Consider the following 18,735-nt stretch of genomic DNA (forward strand, 5'->3'; position numbering starts at 1 on the left):
CCCAATCTGAGCCATCAAAGATGGTCGCCAGGAACTTACCGTGAGCCATCAAAGATGGTCGCCAGGAACTTACCGTGAGCCATCAAAGATGGTCGCCAGGTACTTACCGTAGATAATGTCATCAAAGTTGTTTTGATTTACGATTCTCTCGATGGTTCTGACCACAGTGAGGAAGTGGTCCTCACCTTTGGACGCAGCTTGCTGCCCTGAACCACTTCCTTCCTGTGGTGGTGGGGGTCCTCCACCCCCAGCGCCTCCCACTCGCCCCTGACCAGCAGGAGCCTGGGACGAGGGAGGTCACAGGTAGAAGGCCAAGGTCGAGAGGTTAATCCAGGTCATAGAAGGAGGCATGAGGATCCAGGTCATAGAAGGAGGCATGAGTGAGTTAACATAGTCTCGAAATATGACGGTGTCTATGAATATTTTCAAGTATATATGATGAAGAGTCACCCCTTATAGTAGGAAAAGGTTCTTTGAGGAGGAACATCTGAACAAAATGAACAGCCATGACCTGGAAGAACACTTTAGAACAAGTCGACATAGAACATTGTTAATGAAATGGAAAATATTGGGTTATGAACCAAAACAATGGATCAACAAGATGGAAAAATATGAGTCAGGCAATTACTTGATTGAATTATGAGGCTTTCTAAACATGAGCAATATGAGTTTCTTTTCTTTAATATGAACAAAAATAGCAATATAAAACAATGAGTAAATAGAATATGTGGAAGGAAACACAAGGTAAATATATGGTTTTGAAATCTATGATGTGTTGAACACCAAAAGCTAATTACTTCAAGTACACAAAGCAGCGTTGCATCTTTTTTGATTGCCTGTACTACTAAGGTCTCATCTGTAGCTTGGCCAACAGCACTTGCATTAGGACCTGGGCAATCTAACCCGATCCGTCATGTTCGGATAAGGTAGGATAAGGTAGAGATAAAAGCAGTGGCCTTATCACCAGGTTTACACACATATACACAAGGGAGAGAGGAGCAGATATGTAAGTTTAAGGACAACAAAGATACATCAGTGGTTGGAGCTGATGCCCTGGTCAACACCAGTATGGTTGAGTGTGACGTAAAGCACTCAAGGACACGTAAGGTGATATTGTCTCGTAGATAGACAGTAGGTTCTAATAGACTATCAAATTAACTTAAGGAATAGAATCACAAACCTGAAGTATCCAATTTGCTTTTGCTGTTATAACTAAGACTGTCATAATTGTAGTAATTTGTTTCTGTATACCACATCGCTCCAATTCGCTCTATCCCTTGCATGCCTCACACCCTCTTGCATGCTCACCCAGGGCTCATGATTCGTATCCTTATGACTGTCGGAATTACTTTACCCTCAAAACATACCTACCTTTGCCCTCGTCGACAATGACCTTTATTTTCACACATTCCTAAGTGCACCCAGGACTTTCGCCCCCTCACCCACCCTATGGCTGACCTCAACTTCCACGGTTCCATTCCCTGCTATGTTCACTCCCAGGTATCAAAAACACTCCACTTTCTCCAGCTTCCCTCCATCTAAACTTACACTCCAAACACCTTCTCTCTTGTCACCACTAAACCAAGTAACTTTGCTTTGATTCACATTTATTCTCGACTTTCTCCCCCCATGCACCCTCGCTAACCCAGACGCCAGCTTCTACAATTTCTCACTCGACATTGAACTTTGTAGCTTCCCTATCAAACCTTACCTCTCCCGCCGCCACTCACCAGGAGGCCATCAGACGCTCCTACCAGCTGCAGGTCAATGCCTTGTCCCATCCAACACACACACACACACACACACACACACACACACACACACATCAGTTACTCCACAGACCAGTAATGATCGTTAGCCCTCAGTCACAGTCATCGTTATGTACACCTGGTGTTCATATCCGGCATCTGTTCTCTCAGCCTTCCAAGAACATCTGTGTCTGTTCCCTCAACCTTCAAGAACATCTGTGTCTGTTCCCTCAGCCTTCCAAGAACATCTATGTCTGTTCCCTCAGCTTCCAAGAACATCTATGTCTGTTCCCTCAACCTTCAAGAACATCTATGTCTGTTCCCTCAGCCTTGAAGAACATTTATGTCTGTTCCCTTAGCCTTCAAGAACATTTAGAACTCAAGAGCCAAATTGTCCTGATTCCATTTTGGCCAGCCTCTGTTCATGTGGTGGTAGTGAAATTCCCCTTGTCATCCATTGCCCGGGGAAGAACAAGTGTTCAACATATGCGTTGCGTTGCATGTTGGAACAGCCCATAACGAAAGAACATGGGAATAAGATGAACACTTTGGAAAGGCGGGTGGGGGGGTTGGGCGGGTGAGAGGCCCCCTATCTGTTCATCAAGAACTGACCTGTTTCTTTGTGTTATTCTTGTCGTCTTTGTTCACCTTGGCTGATTTTTCATTGTTCTCTCCGTTCTAATCAGGTAAAATAACATATGTAAACATCTTCAGGACTTAAAGATCAAGTTATATAAATTATCTGGCAATTCCCAAGCATTTATTATCATATGACAAACCACATAATCACATACAAGTAATTCAATCAAACACAGGTGTATATATATATATATATATATATATATATATATATATATATATATATATATATATATATATATATATATATATATATATATATATTCTTATGAGTCCACGAGGAAAACATCCTTGAATCTTCTATTATTAGATACACAAAGAATTATAATCTTAATATTAGTGATGGTCTATACAAATTAGATAACTTTATTGTTGATAAAATTGGTAAAATGATAAGTTTATGAACGCTCGTTGTATGTTTTGGACAATCACATGTTTACAAAACGGCGTCGTAGCTTCGTTACTTCGTTGTATATCAAGTGACTGTTATATTTCTCTCTTGTGTCTCCCCTGATGATGTGATTATGACACGAAAGTGCACTTGGCAACTTATCCTGTTTCATTTTCCCGTGGACTCATAGGAATATATACTTGATCACGCGCAAAATTGTGATCCTTTCCAATATATATATATATATATATATATATATATATATATATATATATATATATATATATATATATATATATATATATATATATATATATATATATTCCTTGTAGAATATCTCTAAATACACAGCAATTAACATATTCTCGAAATTCCTGTGTGTGGCAATGTCTTCACCAGTCGTCTCATGCATTTTCTCCGTGACATCATGGAAAGAAAATGTGAATTGGTATGCCCAAGATATAGAACACGGTGTGCGGGCGGGGGGGGTACCGTAAGTTAACTACATCTGGAAGTCTCTGGCAATCATCCTCGTCTGGGAGTATCTGGCATCTTGTGCGAGGCCGGGCCGAGCTTCGCCATACAGCCGCTAGATGTCACCTCCGTCGCTGCGTGTCACAGTCTATACCACGGTGAAGGGGAGTTAGTTTCCCATCCTCGGTGTACAATCTGGGCTGGCTCTCTCTCTCTCTCTCTCTCTCTCTCTCTCTCTCTCTCTCTCTCTCTCTCTCTCTCTCTCTCTCTCTCTCTCTCTCTCTCTCTCTCGTGGATCACCACTTGCCCAAACGATCGTTCGCTCGTTACGAACTGGTTCCGTTGTGCGGAGACAGCAGTGCGGTGTGAAGTGTGTGTGTGTGTGTGTGTGTTGACAACTGGGGTTTTTATATATATGGTTGGAAAAGACGGGATGAAATTAGTGTTGTAGAAATAAGTCATTAATAAACATAGAAATAAAGTAGTAGGGGAAATAAGTGACGTGAAATAAGTATGGGAAAATAAGCACTGGAAAATAAGTGATATAAGATAAGTATGGGAAAATAGTTGCTAGAAAATAAGTACTGGGAAATAAGTGTTGTAAAATAAATGTTTGAAAATAAGTGATGAAACAAGTATGGGAAAATAAGTACTGGAAAATAAGTGTTGTAAAACGAGTATGGAAAAATAGTTACTAGAAAATAAGTACTGAAAAATAAGTTGTAAAATAAGTATGGGAAAATAAGTACTGGAAAATAAATGTTGTAAAATAAGTATGGGAAAATAAGTACTGGAAAATAAGTGTTGTAAAATAAGTATGGGAAAATAAGTACTGGAATCATAAGTGTTGTAAAATAAGTATGGGAATATAGGTACAGGAAAATAAATGATGTAAAATAAGTATGGGAAAATAAGTATTGGAAAATAAGTGATATAAGATAAGTATGGGAAAATAAGTACTAGAAAATAAGTGATGTAAAATAAGTATGGGAAAATAAGTACTGGAAAAATAAGTGTTGTAAAATAAGTATGGGAAAATAAGTACTGGAAAAATAAGTGTTGTAAAATAAGTATGGGAAAATAAGTACTGGAAAAATAAGTGTTGTAAAATAAGTATGGGAAAATAAGTACTGGAAAAATAAGTGTTGTAAAATAAGTATGGGAAAATAAGTACTGGAAAATAAGTGTTGTAAAATAAGTATGGGAAAATAAGTGTTGTAAAATAAGTATGGGAAAATAATTGTTGTAAAATAAGTATGGGAAAATAAGTACTGGAATATAAGTGTTGTAAAATAAGTATGGGAAAATAAGTACTGGAAAAATAAGTGTTGTAAAATAAGTATGGGAAAATAAGTAAAGTTGAATAAGTATGGGAAAATAAGTACTGGAAAAATAAGTGTTGTAAAATAAGTATGGGAAAATAAGTACTGGAAAAATAAGGGTTGTAAAATAAGTATGGGAAAATAAGTATTGGAAAATAAGTGATATGAAATAAGTATGGGAAAATAAATACTGGAAAATAAGTGTTGTAAAATAAGTATGGGAAAATAAATACTGGAAAATAAGTGTTGTAAAATAAGTATGGGAAAATAAGTACTGGAAAATAAGTGATGTTAAATAAGTATGGGAAAATAAGTACTGGAAAATAAGTGAGGCAAAATAAGTATGGGAAAATAAGTGTTGTAAAATAAGTATGGGAAAATAATTGTTGTAAAATAAGTATGGGAAAATAAGTACTGGAATATAAGTGTTGTAAAATAAGTATGGGAAAATAAGTACTGGAAAAATAAGTGTTGTAAAATAAGTATGGGAAAATAAGTACTGGAAAATAAGTATGGGAGAATAAGTACTGGAAAATAAGTGATATGAAATAAGTATGGGAAAATAAGTATTGGAAAATAAGTATGGGAAAATAAGTACTGGAAAATAAGTGCTGTAAAGTAAGTATGGAAAACAAGTACTGGAAAATAAGTGAAGTAAAATAAGTATGGGAAAATAAGTATCGCAAAATAAGTATGGGAAAATAAGTACTGGGAAATAAGTGTTGTAGAATAAGTATGGGAAGATAAGTACCGAAAATTAGTGTTGTAAAATAAGTACTGGAGAAAATAAGTGTTGTAAAATAAGTACTGGAAAAAATAAGTGTAAAATAAGTATCAAGCCACATCCTCGTCTCACGAAGACGTCATCATGGCTGGGGTAACTACCACATTCTTGTGGTTCATCTGACGTGTACGAACAGACACACAGGCACAAGGACAAACTACAGTGATAGACAGAGCAGTGATAGACAGATCAGTGATAGATAGAGCAGTGATAGACATAGCAGTGATGGTCAGAGCAGTGATAGACAGATCAGTGACAGATAGAGCAGTGATAGACATAGCAGTGATGGTCAGAGCAGTGATAGATAGAGCAGTGATAGACAGAGCAGTGATAGACAGCACTGACACATAGTGATAGATAGAGCAGTGATAGACAGCAGTGACACACAGTGATAGACAGAGCAGTGATAGACAGCAGTGACACATAGTGATAGACAGAGCAGTGACAGACAGTGCAATGATAAACAGAGCAGTGATAGACAGCAGTGACACATAGTGATAGATAGAGCAGTGATAGACAGCAGTGACACACAGTGATAGACAGAGCAGTGATAGATAGAGCAGTGGTAGACAGCAGTGACACACAGTGATAGACAGAGCAGTGATAGACAGAGCAGTGATAGACAGCAGCGACACATAGTGATAGACAGAGCAGTGACAGACAGTGCAATGATAAACAGAGCAGTGATAGACAGCAGTGACACATAGTAATTGATAGAGCAGTGATAGACAGCAGTGACACACAGTGATAGACAGAGCAGTGATAGATAGGGGAGTGGTAGACAGCAGTGACACACACTGATAGACAGTCAATGATAGATAGAGCAGTGATAGACAGCAGTGACACATAGTGATAGATCAATGATAGATAGAGCAGTGATACACAGCAGTGCCACACAGTGATAGACAGACAAGTGATAGACAGAGCAGTGATAGACAGAGCAGTGATAGATAGAGCAGTGATAGATAGAGCAGTGATAGACAGCAGTGACACACAGTGATAGACAGAGCAGTGATAGACAGAGCAGTGACACACGTTGAATTATGAGGAAAAAAATGTATATTGCATATATAGATTATGTCGTGGGAATTTTTTATTTTGTCTTCGTTTATATTCGTTAAAAACAAGAGAGGGAGAAATCAGAGGAGGAGAAAGTTATTTCATTTATTATACTTAGTCGCTGTCTCCCGCGTTGGCGAGGTAGCGCAAGGAAACAGACGAAAGAATGGCCCAACCCACCCCCATACACATGTATATACATACGTCCACACACGCAAATATACATACCTATACATCTCAACGTATACATGATATACATACACAGATATATATATATATATATATATATATATATATATATATATATATATATATATATATATATATATTTTTCTTTTAAACTATTCGCCATTTCCCGCGTTAGCGAGGTAGCATTAAGAACAGAGGACTGGGCCTTTGAGGGAATACCCTCACCAGCCCAATTCTCTGTTCCTTCTTTTGGAAAATTAAAAAAAAAACGAGAGGGGAGGATTTCCAGCCCCCCGCTCCCTCCCCTTTTAGTCGCCTTCTACGACACGCAGGGAATACGTGGGAAGTATTCTTAATCCCCTATCCCCAGGGATATATATATATATATATATATATATATATATATATATATATATATGTCCATATTCATACTTGCTGTCTTCATCCATTCTCGTCGCCACCACGCCACACATGAAATGGTACCCCTTCCCCGCGAGCAGGTACCCATTTTATCGACCAGCCCCCAGGGGAGGATGAACAGCTGGGTTGACTGTGGACCGACAGCAGTGACCACGTCTATATAACACGTCCTACATATTAAGGCCAGGTCCACGTCTGCTGCATAACACGTCCCTGCCCACAGCGGACACCAATTGACCCGTTACCATGACTTAAATGACCTAGGTTTTCCTAACGCTCTCCCAGCACCCTTGACCTAAGTTTCCGTCAGTCATAGTGTGATGTGTGACTTAGGTTTTCCCTAGTCCTCATTAACTCTGCCATTAATGGAGCTGTTGGCGCGAAACCAGTAGCTACAGAAATGTCTTTTCTTCTGCTTGTAACACAAACTACCTGTTCGTGGCGGTAATGAGTTAACTACTGAGTTGCCGCCTTTAACAGACATACGACGTATGAGAGAGACGTGGGGGGGGGGGGGGGGGGTAGTCACCTAGCGACGTGTGTGAGAGAGAGACATATGGGGAATGGGTCGGGTGAAAAGAGAAGAGGTGATGAAAGCCTTGCGGAAGGCGAAGTCCGGCAAGACACATGGAGTGGACGGGATAACAGTTGAATTGCTAATGAGTCCACATCACTCTGACACGACGGATTATGACCCTTGACCCGACTGACATTGCCTAATGACCCCCTACACTCTTGACCCCACTGACGTAGATAACGACCCCTCACTCTTAACCTTGTTAACCAGCCACTCTAGCTCCCTCACAGACACCTACCTTACTTCCCGTTTTCTTCTCCTCTTCCTCTTCCCTCTCCTTCTGAAGTTGGCGCTGCCTCTCCCTGGCCAGGAAGAGGTTGTGGTCCCTCTTGTAGGCGTCGTAGACAATGGAGAGGCCTGTCGTAACCCCAAAGGAACTGCTGGGAGGTTGGTCTGTCTGTTGGTAGGTCTCCTGCGTGCGACAACACAACCCCACTTTACTACAACACTACGACAATGTGACCCTACTCTCACTACGACACTACGACCCTGCTCTCACTACGACACTACGACCCTGCTCTCACTACGACACTACGACCCTGCTCTCACTACGACGCTACGACCCTGCTCTCACTACGACACTACGACCCTGCTCTCACTACGACACTACGACCCTGCTCTCACTACGACACTACGACCCTGCTCTCACTACGACACTACGGCCCTGCTCTCACTACGACACTACGACCCTGCTCTCACTACGACACCACGACCCTGCTCTCACTACGACGCTACGACCCTGCTCTCACTACGACACTACGACCCTGCTCTCACTACGACACTACGGCCCTGCTCTCACTACGACACTACGACCCTGCTCTCACTACGACACCACGACCCTGCTCTCACTACGACGCTACGACCCTGCTCTCACTACGACACCGTGACCCGCCCAGGCCTCTCACTACCCTCCCCAGGCCTCTCACTACCCTCCCCAGGCCACTCACTACCCTCCCCAGGCCTCTCACTACCCTCCCCAGGCCACTCACTACCCTCCCCAGGCCACTCACTACCCTCCACAGGCCTCTCACTACCCTCCCCAGGCCTCTCACTACCCTCCCCAGGCCACTCACTACCCTCCCCAGGCCTCTCATTACTCTCCCCAGGCCCCTCACTACCCTCCCCAGGCCCCTCACTACCCTCCCCAGGCCTCTCGCTACCCTCCCTAGGCCTCTCACTACCCTCCCCAGACCACTCACTACCCTTCCCAGACCACTCACTACCCTCCCCAGGCCCCTCACTACCCTCCCCAGGCCTCTCACTACCCTCCCCAGGCCACTCACTACCCTCCCCAGGCCTCTCACTACCCTCCCCAGGCCACTCACTACCCTCCCCAGGCCACTCACTACCCTCCACAGGCCTCTCACTACCCTCCCCAGGCCTCTCACTACCCTCCCCAGGCCACTCACTACCCTCCCCAGGCCTCTCATTACTCTCCCCAGGCCCCTCACTACCCTCCCCAGGCCCCTCACTACCCTCCCCAGGCCTCTCGCTACCCTCCCCAGGCCTCTCACTACCCTCCCCAGACCTCTCGCTACCCTTCCCGGGCCACTCACTACCCTCCCCAGACCACTCACTACCCTCCCCGACCACTCACTACCCTCCACAGGCCTCTCACTACCCTCCCAAGACCTCTCGCTACCCTCCCCCGACCTCTCGCTACCCTCCTCAGACCACTCACTACCCTCCCCAGACCACTCACTACCCTCCCCAGACCTCTTACTACCCTCCCCGGGCCACTCACTACCCTCCCCAGGCCTCTCATTACTCTCCCCAGGCCCCTCACTACCCTCCCCAGGCCACTCACTACCCTCCCCAGGCCTCTCACTACCCTCCCCAGGCCACTCACTACCCTCCCCAGGCCTCTCACTACCCTCCCCAGGCCACTCACTACCCTCCCCAGACCACTCACTACCCTCCCCAGGCCTCTCACTACCCTCCCCAGGCCACTCACTACCCTCCCCAGGCCTCTCGCTACCCTCCCCAGGCCCCTCACTACCCTCCCCAGACCTCTCACTACCCTCCCCAGGCCACTCACTACCCTCCCCAGGCCTCTCACTACCCTCCCCAGGCCTCTCACTACCCTCCTCAGACCACTCACTACCCTCCCCAGGCCCCTCACTACCCTCCCCAGACCTCTCACTACCCTCCCCAGGCCTCTCATTACTCTCCCCAGGCCCCTCACTACCCTCCCCAGGCCACTCACTACCCTCCACAGGCCTCTCACTACCCTCCCCAGGCCTCTCACTACCCTCCCCAGGCCACTCACTACCCTCAACAGACCTCTCACTACCCTCCCCAGGCCTCTCACTACCCTCCCCAGGCCACTCACTACCCTCCACAGGCCTCTCACTACCCTCCCCAGGCCTCTCACTACCCTCCCCAGGCCACTCACTACCCTCCCCAGGCCACTCACTACCCTCCCCAGGCCTCTCACTACCCTCCCCAGGCCACTCACTACCCTCCCCAGGCCTCTCACTACCCTCCCCAGGCCACTCACTACCCTCCCCAGGCCACTCACTACCCTCCCCAGGCCTCTCACTACCCTCCCCAGGCCACTCACTACCCTCCCCAGGCCACTCACTACCCTCCCCAGGCCTCTCACTACCCTCCCCAGGCCACTCACTACCCTCCCCAGGCCACTCACTACCCTCCCCAGGCCACTCACTACCCTCCCCAGCCTCTCACTACCCTCCCCAGGCCCCACTACCCTCCCCAGGCCTCCCCATACACTCCACAGGCCACTCACTACCCCCCCAAACCACTCACTACCCCTCCCCAGCCTCTCACTACCCCCCCCCCACTCCCAGACCCTCCCAAGAACCCCCCAACCCTCCCCATGCCTCTCACCCCAAGACCCTCCCCAACCCCCCAGGCCTCCACATAAACCCCCCAGACCCCCAACCCAGAACCTCCATAGGGCCCCCCCAAGACCCCACAGAACCACCCAGAACCTCCCATAAACCCCCAGAACCCACCCAGAAAACCTCCATAGCCACCCCAAACCCCACAGAACCCCCAAACCTCCCCAAAACCCCCCAGAACCCCCCAGAACCTCCATAGCCAGCCCCAAGACCCCACAGAACCCCCAGAACCTCCCATAAACCCCCAGAACCCACCCAGAACCTCCATAGCCAGCCCCAAGACCCCACAGAACCCCCAGAACCTCCCATAAACCCCCCAGAACCCACCCAGAACCTCCATAGCCAGCCCCAAGACCCCACAGAACCCCCAGAACCTCCCATAAACCCCCCAGAACCCACCCAGAACCTCCATAGCCAGCCCCAAGACCCCACAGAACCCCCAGAACCTCCATAAACCCCCCAGAACCCACCCAGAACCTCCATAGCCAGCCCCAAGACCCCACAGAACCCCCAGAACCTCCCATAAACCCCCCAGAACCCACCCAGAACCTCCATAGCCAGCCCCAAGACCCCACAGAACCCCCAGAACCTCCCATAAACCCCCCAGAACCCACCCAGAACCTCCATAGCCAGCCCCAAGACCCCACAGAACCCCCAGAACCTCCCATAAACCCCCCAGAACCCACCCAGAACCTCCATAGCCAGCCCCAAGACCCCACAGAACCCCCAGAACCTCCCATAAACCCCCCAGAACCCACCCAGAACCTCCATAGCCAGCCCCAAGACCCCACAGAACCCCCAGAACCTCCCATAAACCCCCCAGAACCCACCCAGAACCTCCATAGCCAGCCCCAAGACCCCACAGAACCCCCAGAACCTCCCATAAACCCCCCAGAACCCACCCAGAACCTCCATAGCCAGCCCCAAGACCCCACAGAACCCCCAGAACCCCCCATAAACCCCCCAGAACCCACCCAGAACCTCCATAGCCAGCCCCAAGACCCCACAGAACCCCAGAACCTCCCATAAACCCCCCAGAACCCACCCAGAACCTCCATAGCCAGCCCCAAGACCCCACAGAACCCCCAGAACCTCCCATAAACCCCCCAGAACCCACCCAGAACCCCCATAGCCAGCCCCAAGACCCCACAGAACCCCCAGAACCTCCAATAAACCCCCCAGAACCCACCCAGAACCTCCATAGCCAGCCCCAAGACCCCACAGAACCCCCAGAACCTCCAATAAACCCCCCAGAACCCACCCAGAACCTCCATAGCCAGCCCCGAGACCCCACAGAACCCCCAGAACCCCCCATAAACCCCGCAGAACCCACCCAGAACCTCCATAGCCAGCCCCAAGACCCCACAGAACCCCCAGAACCTCCAATAAACCCCCCAGAACCCACCCAGAACCTCCATAGCCAGCCCCAAGACCCCACAGAACCCCCAGAACCTCCAATAAACCCCCCAGAACCCACCCAGAACCTCCATAGCCAGCCCCAAGACCCCACAGAACCCCCAGAACCCCCCATAAACCCCCCAGAACCCACCCAGAACCTCCATAGCCAGCCCCAAGACCCCACAGAACCCCAGAACCTCCCATAAACCCCCCAGAACCCACCCAGAACCTCCATAGCCAGCCCCGAGACCCCACAGAACCCCCAGAACCCCCCATAAACCCCCCAGAACCCACCCAGAACCCCCATAGCCAGCCCCAAGACCCCACAGAACCCCCAGAACCTCCAATAAACCCCCCAGAACCCACCCAGAACCTCCATAGCCAGCCCCAAGACCCCACAGAACCCCCAGAACCACCCATAAACCCCCCAGAACCTCCATAGCCAGCCCCAAGACCCCACAGAAACCCCCCAGAACCACCCCCGCCCATACCTTCCTGGGGATGCGTGAGGTTTGGGAGACACGATCGCTGAAGTTGAATGGGTTGGGTTGTGAGTCCAGTTTGGCCAGCTCCTCTGGAGACATAATGTTTCCGTACAGTTCCTCCAACATCTGTGCAACCTCCTCAGCTGGTACCACCTGTCGCTCCAGCTGCGGCGCCAGCTGGACCGTGGCTCCTGGGGGAGATATAGAAGATGGGAAGAGCGACTGGTGTATTGGGGGGGGGGGAAGGGGGGGCGAGAGGGTCTCCATTACTCTACGGAAGGGTTTCTGGGGTTTGGCCACCTGAACTGGGGTTTTAACCACCTGAACTGGGGTTTGACCACCTGAACTGGGGGTTTGACCACCTGAACTGGGGTTTTGACTACCTGAACTGGGGGTTTGACCACCTGAACTGGGGTTTTGACCACCTGAACTGGGGTTTTGACTACCTGAACTGGGGTTGACCACCTGAACTGGGGTTTGACCACCTGAACTGGGGTTTGACTACCTGAACTGGGGTTTGACCACCTGAACTGGGGTTTGACCACCTGAACTGGGGTTTGACCACCTGAACTGGGGTTGACCACCTGAACTGGGGTTGACCACCTGAACTGGGGGTTGACTACCTGAACTGGGGTTTGACCACCTGAACTGGGGTTTGACCACCTGAACTGGGGTTTTGACTACCTGAACTGGGGTTTGACCACCTGAACTGGGGTTTGACCACCTGAACTGGGGTTGACCACCTGAACTGGGGGGTTGACCACCTGAACTGGGGTTGACCACCTGAACTGGGGTTTGACCACCTGAACTGGGGTTTGACCACCTGAACTGGGGTTTGACCACCTGAACTGGGGTTTGACTACCTGAACTGGGGGTTTGACCACCTGAACTGGGGTTTTGACCACCTGAACTGGGGTTTGACCACCTGAACTGGGGTTGACCACCTGAACTGGGGTTTGACCACCTGAACTGGGGTTTGACTACCTGAACTGGGGTTTGACCACCTGAACTGGGGTTTGACCACCTGAACTGGGGTTTGACCACCTGAACTGGGGTTGACCACCTGAACTGGGGGTTGACCACCTGAACTGGGGGTTGACTACCTGAACTGGGGTTGACCACCTGAACTGGGGTTTGACCACCTGAACTGGGGTTTTGACTACCTGAACTGGGGTTTGACCACCTGAACTGGGGTTTGACCACCTGAACTGGGGTTGACCACCTGAACTGGGGGGTTGACCACCTGAACTGGGGTTGACCACCTGAACTGGGGTTTGACCACCTGAACTGGGGTTTGACCACCTGAACTGGGGTTTGACCACCTGAACTGGAGGTTGACCAACTGAACTGGGGTTGACCACCTGAACTGGGGTTTGACCACCTGAACTGGGGGTTTGACCACCTGAACTGGGGGTTTGACCACCTGAACTGGGGTTTGACCACCTGAACTGGGGTTTGACCACCTGAACTGGGGGTTGACCACCTGAACTGGGGTTTGACCACCTGAACTGGGGTTTGACCACCTGAACTGGGGTTTGACCACCTGAACTGGGGTTTGACCACCTGAACTGGGGTTTGACCACCTGAACTGGGGTTTGACCACCTGAACTGGGGTTTGACCACCTGAACTGGGGTTGACCACCTGAACTGGGGTTTGACCACCTGAACTGGGGGTTGACCACCTGAACTGGGGTTGACCACCTGAACTGGGGTTGACCACCTGAACTGGGGTTTGACCACCTGAACTGGGGTTTGACCACCTGAACTGGGGGTTGACCACCTGAACTGGGGTTGACCACCTGAACTGGGGGTTTGACCACCTGAACTGGGGTTTTGACCACCTGAACTGGGGGTTGACCACCTGAACTGGGGTTTGACCACCTGAACTGGGGTTGACCACCTGAACTGGGGTTTGACCACCTGAACTGGGGTTTGACCACCTGAACTGGGGTTGACCACCTGAACTGGGGTTGACCACCTGAACTGGGGTTGACCACCTGAACTGGGGTTTGACCACCTGAACTGGGGTTGACCACCTGAACTGGGGTTTGACCACCTGAACTGGGGGGTTGACCACCTGAACTGGGGTTGACCACCTGAACTGGGGTTGACCACCTGAACTGGGGTTTGACCACCTGAACTGGGGTTGACCACCTGAACTGGGGGTTGACCACCTGAACTGGGGTTGACCACCTGAACTGGGGTTGACCACCTGAACTGGGGTTTTGACCACCTGAACTGGGGTTGACCACCTGAACTGGGGTTGACCACCTGAACTGGGGTTTGACCACCTGAACTGGGTTTGACCACCTGAACTGGGGTTGACCACCTGAACTGGGGTTTGACCACCTGAACTGGGGTTGACCCCTGAACTGGGGTTTGACCACCTGAACTGGGGTTTGACCACCTGAACTGGGGGTTGACCACCTGAACTGGGGGTTGACCACCTGAACTGGGGTTTGACCACCTGAACTGGGGTTGACCACCTGAACTGGGGGTTGACCACCTGAACTGGGGGTTGATCACCTGAACTGGGGTTTGACCACCTGAACTGGGGTTTGACCACCTGAACTGGGGTTTGACCACCTGAACTGGGGTTTGACCACCTGAACTGGGGTTGACCACCTGAACTGGGGTTTGACCACCTGAACTGGGGTTGACCACCTGAACTGGGGGTTTGACCACCTGAACTGGGGGTTGACCACCTGAACTGGGGTTTGACCACCTGAACTGGGGGTTGACCACCTGAACTGGGGTTTGACCACCTGAACTGGGGGTTGACCACCTGAACTGGGGTTGACCACCTGAACTGGGGTTGACCACCTGAACTGGGGTTGACCACCTGAACTGGGGTTGACCACCTGAACTGGGGTTGACCACCTGAACTGGGGTTGACCACCTGAACTGGGGGGTTGACCACCTGAACTGGGGGGTTGACCACCTGAACTGGGTTGACCACCTGAAACTGGGGTTTGACCACCTGAACTGGGGTTTGACCACCTGAACTGGGGTTGACTACCTGAACTGGGGTTGACCACCTGAACTGGGGTTGACCACACCTGAACTGGTTGACTACCTGAACTGGGGTTGACCACCTGAAACTGGGGTTTGACCACCTGAACGGGGTTCGGCCACCTGAACTGGGGTTTGAACCACCTGAACTGGGTTGACCCGAACTGGGGTTCAGCCACCTGAAACTGGGGTTGAACCACCTGAACTGGGGTTGAACACCCTGAACTGGGGTTTGACCACCTGAACTAGGGGTTGACCCACCTGAAATGGGGTTTGACCAACCCGTAACTGGGGTTTGACCACCCCGAACGGTTAAACCTGAACTGGGGGTTGACCAACCTGAACTTTGGGGGTTTGACCACCAGAAATGGGGTTTGACCAAACCTGAACTGGGGTTGACTACCTGAACTGGGGTTGACCACCTGAACTGGGGGTTGACCACCTGAACTGGGGTTGACTACCTGAACTGGGGTTGACCACCTGAACTGGGGTTGACTACCTGAACTGGGGTTTGACCACCTGAACTGGGGGGTTGACCACCTGAACTGGGGGTTGACCACCTGAACTGGGGTTTGACCACCTGAACTGGGGTTTGACCACCTGAACTGGGGTTGACCACCTGAACTGGGGTTGACCACCTGAACTGGGGGGTTGACCACCTGAACTGGGGGGTTGACCACCTGAACTGGGTTTGACCACCTGAACTGGAGGGTTGACCACCTGAACTGGGGTTGACCACCTGAACTGGGGTTTGACCACCTGAACTGGGGTTGACCACCTGAACTGGTGTCAGGGCTTACCTTCATCACTGGTGTCAGGGCTTACCTTCATCCCTGGTGTCAGGGCTTACCTTCATCACTGGTGTCAGGGCTTACCTTCATCCCTGGTGTCAGGGCTTACCTTCATCACTGGTGTCAGGGCTTACCTTCATCACTGGTGTCAGGGCTTACCTTCATCCCTGGTGTCAGGGCTTACCTTCATCACTGGTGTCAGGGCATACCTTCGTCCCTGGTGTCAGGGCTTACCTTCATCACTGGTGTCAGGGCTTACCTTCATCCCTGGTGTCAGGGCTTACCTTCATCACTGGTGTCAGGGCTTACCTTCATCCCTGGTGTCAGGGCTTACCTTCATCACTGGTGTCAGGGCTTACCTTCATCACTGGTGTCAGGGCTTACCTTCATCACTGGTGTCAGGGCTTACCTTCATCACTGGTGTCAGGGCTTACCTTCATCCTTGACCTGGGGCGTCGTCTGCATCGACTGGAGTTCCAGGTCCTCCCTAAGGATGGTCCTGGAAGGCAGGGTCAGTAGGTGGATCAGGTTGTCCCCTTTAGGGAGGGACACGTACTGCCGCTGTTGGAAGTGGTAGAGGACTTGGCTGACTGGCTGGGCGCTGGTGCTGCTCAGTTTGATCTCCACATGAGGTTCCACCACCCATTCCTGTGGCCATAGATGGAGGCAGAGGGCACGGTTCAGTCACCCAGGGGTGTGTGATGTCTCCATTGTGGTTTAATTTGTTTATGGATGGGGTGGTTAGGGAGGTGAATGCAAGAGTTTTGGAGAGAGAGGCAAGTATGCAGTCTGTTGTGGATGAGAGAGCTTGGGAAGTGAGTCAGTTGTTGTTCGCTGATGATACACCGCTGGTGGCTGATTCATGTGAGAAACTGCAGAAGCTGGTGACTGAGTTTGGTAAAGTGTGTGAAAAGGAAAAGTTAAGAGTAAATGTGAATAAGAGCAAGGTTATTAGGTACAGTAGGGTTGAGGGTCAAGTCAACTGAAATGTAAGTTTTAATGGAGAAAAATTGGAGGAAGTGAAGTGTTTTAGATATCTGGGAGTGGATTTCCCATTAAAGTGGAAGTGAGTCATAGGGTTGGGGAGGGGGCGAAGGTTCTGGGAGTGATGAAGAATGTGTGGAAGTCGAGAATATTATCTCGGAAAGCAAAAATGGGGGTGTCTGAAGGAATAGTGGTTCCAACAATGTTGTATGGTTGCGAGGCGTGGGCTATGGATAGAGTTGTGCGCAGGAGGGTGGATGTGCTGGAAATGAGATGTTTGAGGACAATATGTGGTGTGAGGTGGTTTGATCGAGTAAGTAATGTAAGGGTAAGAGAGATGTGTGGAAATAAAAAGAGCGTGGTTGAGAGAGCAGAAGAGGGTGTTTTGTAATGGTTTGGGCACATGGAGAGAATGAGTGAGGAAAGATTGACCAAGAGGATATATGTGTCAGAGATGGAGGGAACGAGAAGTGGGAGACCAAATTGGAGGTGGAAGGATGGAGTGAAAAAGATTTTGAGTGATCGGGGCCTGAATATGCATGAATGTGAAAGGCGTGCACGGAATAGAGTGAATTGGAACTATGTGGTATACTGGGTCGACGTACCGTCCATGGACTGAACTAGGGCATGTGAGGCGTCTTGGGTAAACCATGGAAAGTTTTGTAGGTCCTGGATGTGGAAAGGGAGCTGTGGTTTCGGTGCATTACACATGACAGTTAGAGACTGAGTGTGAACGAATGTGGTCTTTCCTTCGTCTATTTCCTGGCGCTCCGTCACCTCCACAAAATAATGATCAGACATCCCTCTAAGCACATCTACATCCAAAAGTCTCACTTTTACACGCCTATCAAGTAACACGTACCCTAATAATGCCCGTTGACCATATCTCCTATTCACATGTATATACTTGTGTATATCTCTCTTTTTAAACCAGGTATTTCCAATCACTATTCTTTTTTTCAGCACACAACTCCACAAGCTCTTCACCATTTCCATTTACAACACTGAACACCCCATGTACACCAATTATTCCCCAACTGCCACATTACTCACCTTTGCATTCAAATCACCCATCACTATAACCCGGTCTTGTGCATCAAAACCACAAACACACTCATTCAGCTGCTCCCAAAACACTTGCCTCTCATGATCTTTCTTCTCATGCCCAGGTGCATATGCACCAATAATCACCCATCTCTCGCTATCTACTTTCAGGTTTACCCACATCATTCTGAAATATACTTCTTAACACTATATCACACATTCCCACAACTCCTGCTTCAGGAGTAGTGCTTCTTCTTTCTTAGCTCTTGTCCTCTTACCAATGCCTGACTTTACTCCTATGATATTTCCAAACCATTCTTCCCCTTTACCCTTGAGCTTCGTTTCACTCAGAGCCAAAACATCCAGGTTCCTTTCCTCAAACATACTACCTATCTCTCCTTTTTCACATCTTGGTTACATCCACACACATTTAGACACGCCAATCTGAGCCTTCGAGGAGGATGAGCACTCCCCGCGTGACTCCTTCTTCTGTTTCCCCTTATAGAAATTGAAATACAAGGAGGGGAGGGTTTCCAGCCTCCCGCTCCCGCCTC

General features: G+C 49.4%; 2 protein-coding genes across 2 annotated transcripts in view; both read right to left on the reverse strand.

Annotated features, from left to right (window-relative positions):
* LOC139762959 (dynein intermediate chain 2, ciliary-like) overlaps window positions 1–915 on the reverse strand; it is a 31,745-nt gene extending 30,830 nt beyond the window's left edge. Inside the window, exons 1-2 of the mRNA XM_071688284.1 lie at window positions 904–915; window positions 108–282 (exon numbers count right to left, since the gene is read on the reverse strand). Coding sequence (XP_071544385.1) covers window positions 108–282; window positions 904–915 — 187 coding nt within the window. The remainder of the gene's footprint in view (window positions 1–107; window positions 283–903) is intronic.
* Window positions 916–7,762: 6,847 nt separating this feature from the next.
* The window catches only part of LOC139762960 (uncharacterized), an 11,775-nt gene continuing 802 nt past the window's right edge, over window positions 7,763–18,735 (reverse strand). The window contains exons 2-4 of the mRNA XM_071688285.1: window positions 16,588–16,801; window positions 12,357–12,541; window positions 7,763–8,015 (exon numbers count right to left, since the gene is read on the reverse strand). Of these exons, the coding sequence (XP_071544386.1) occupies window positions 7,806–8,015; window positions 12,357–12,541; window positions 16,588–16,801 (609 nt within the window). The 3' untranslated portion in view covers window positions 7,763–7,805. The remainder of the gene's footprint in view (window positions 8,016–12,356; window positions 12,542–16,587; window positions 16,802–18,735) is intronic.

Source organism: Panulirus ornatus, chromosome 45 (assembly GCF_036320965.1).
Source record: "Panulirus ornatus isolate Po-2019 chromosome 45, ASM3632096v1, whole genome shotgun sequence".
NCBI classification, from domain to species: domain Eukaryota; kingdom Metazoa; phylum Arthropoda; class Malacostraca; order Decapoda; family Palinuridae; genus Panulirus; species Panulirus ornatus.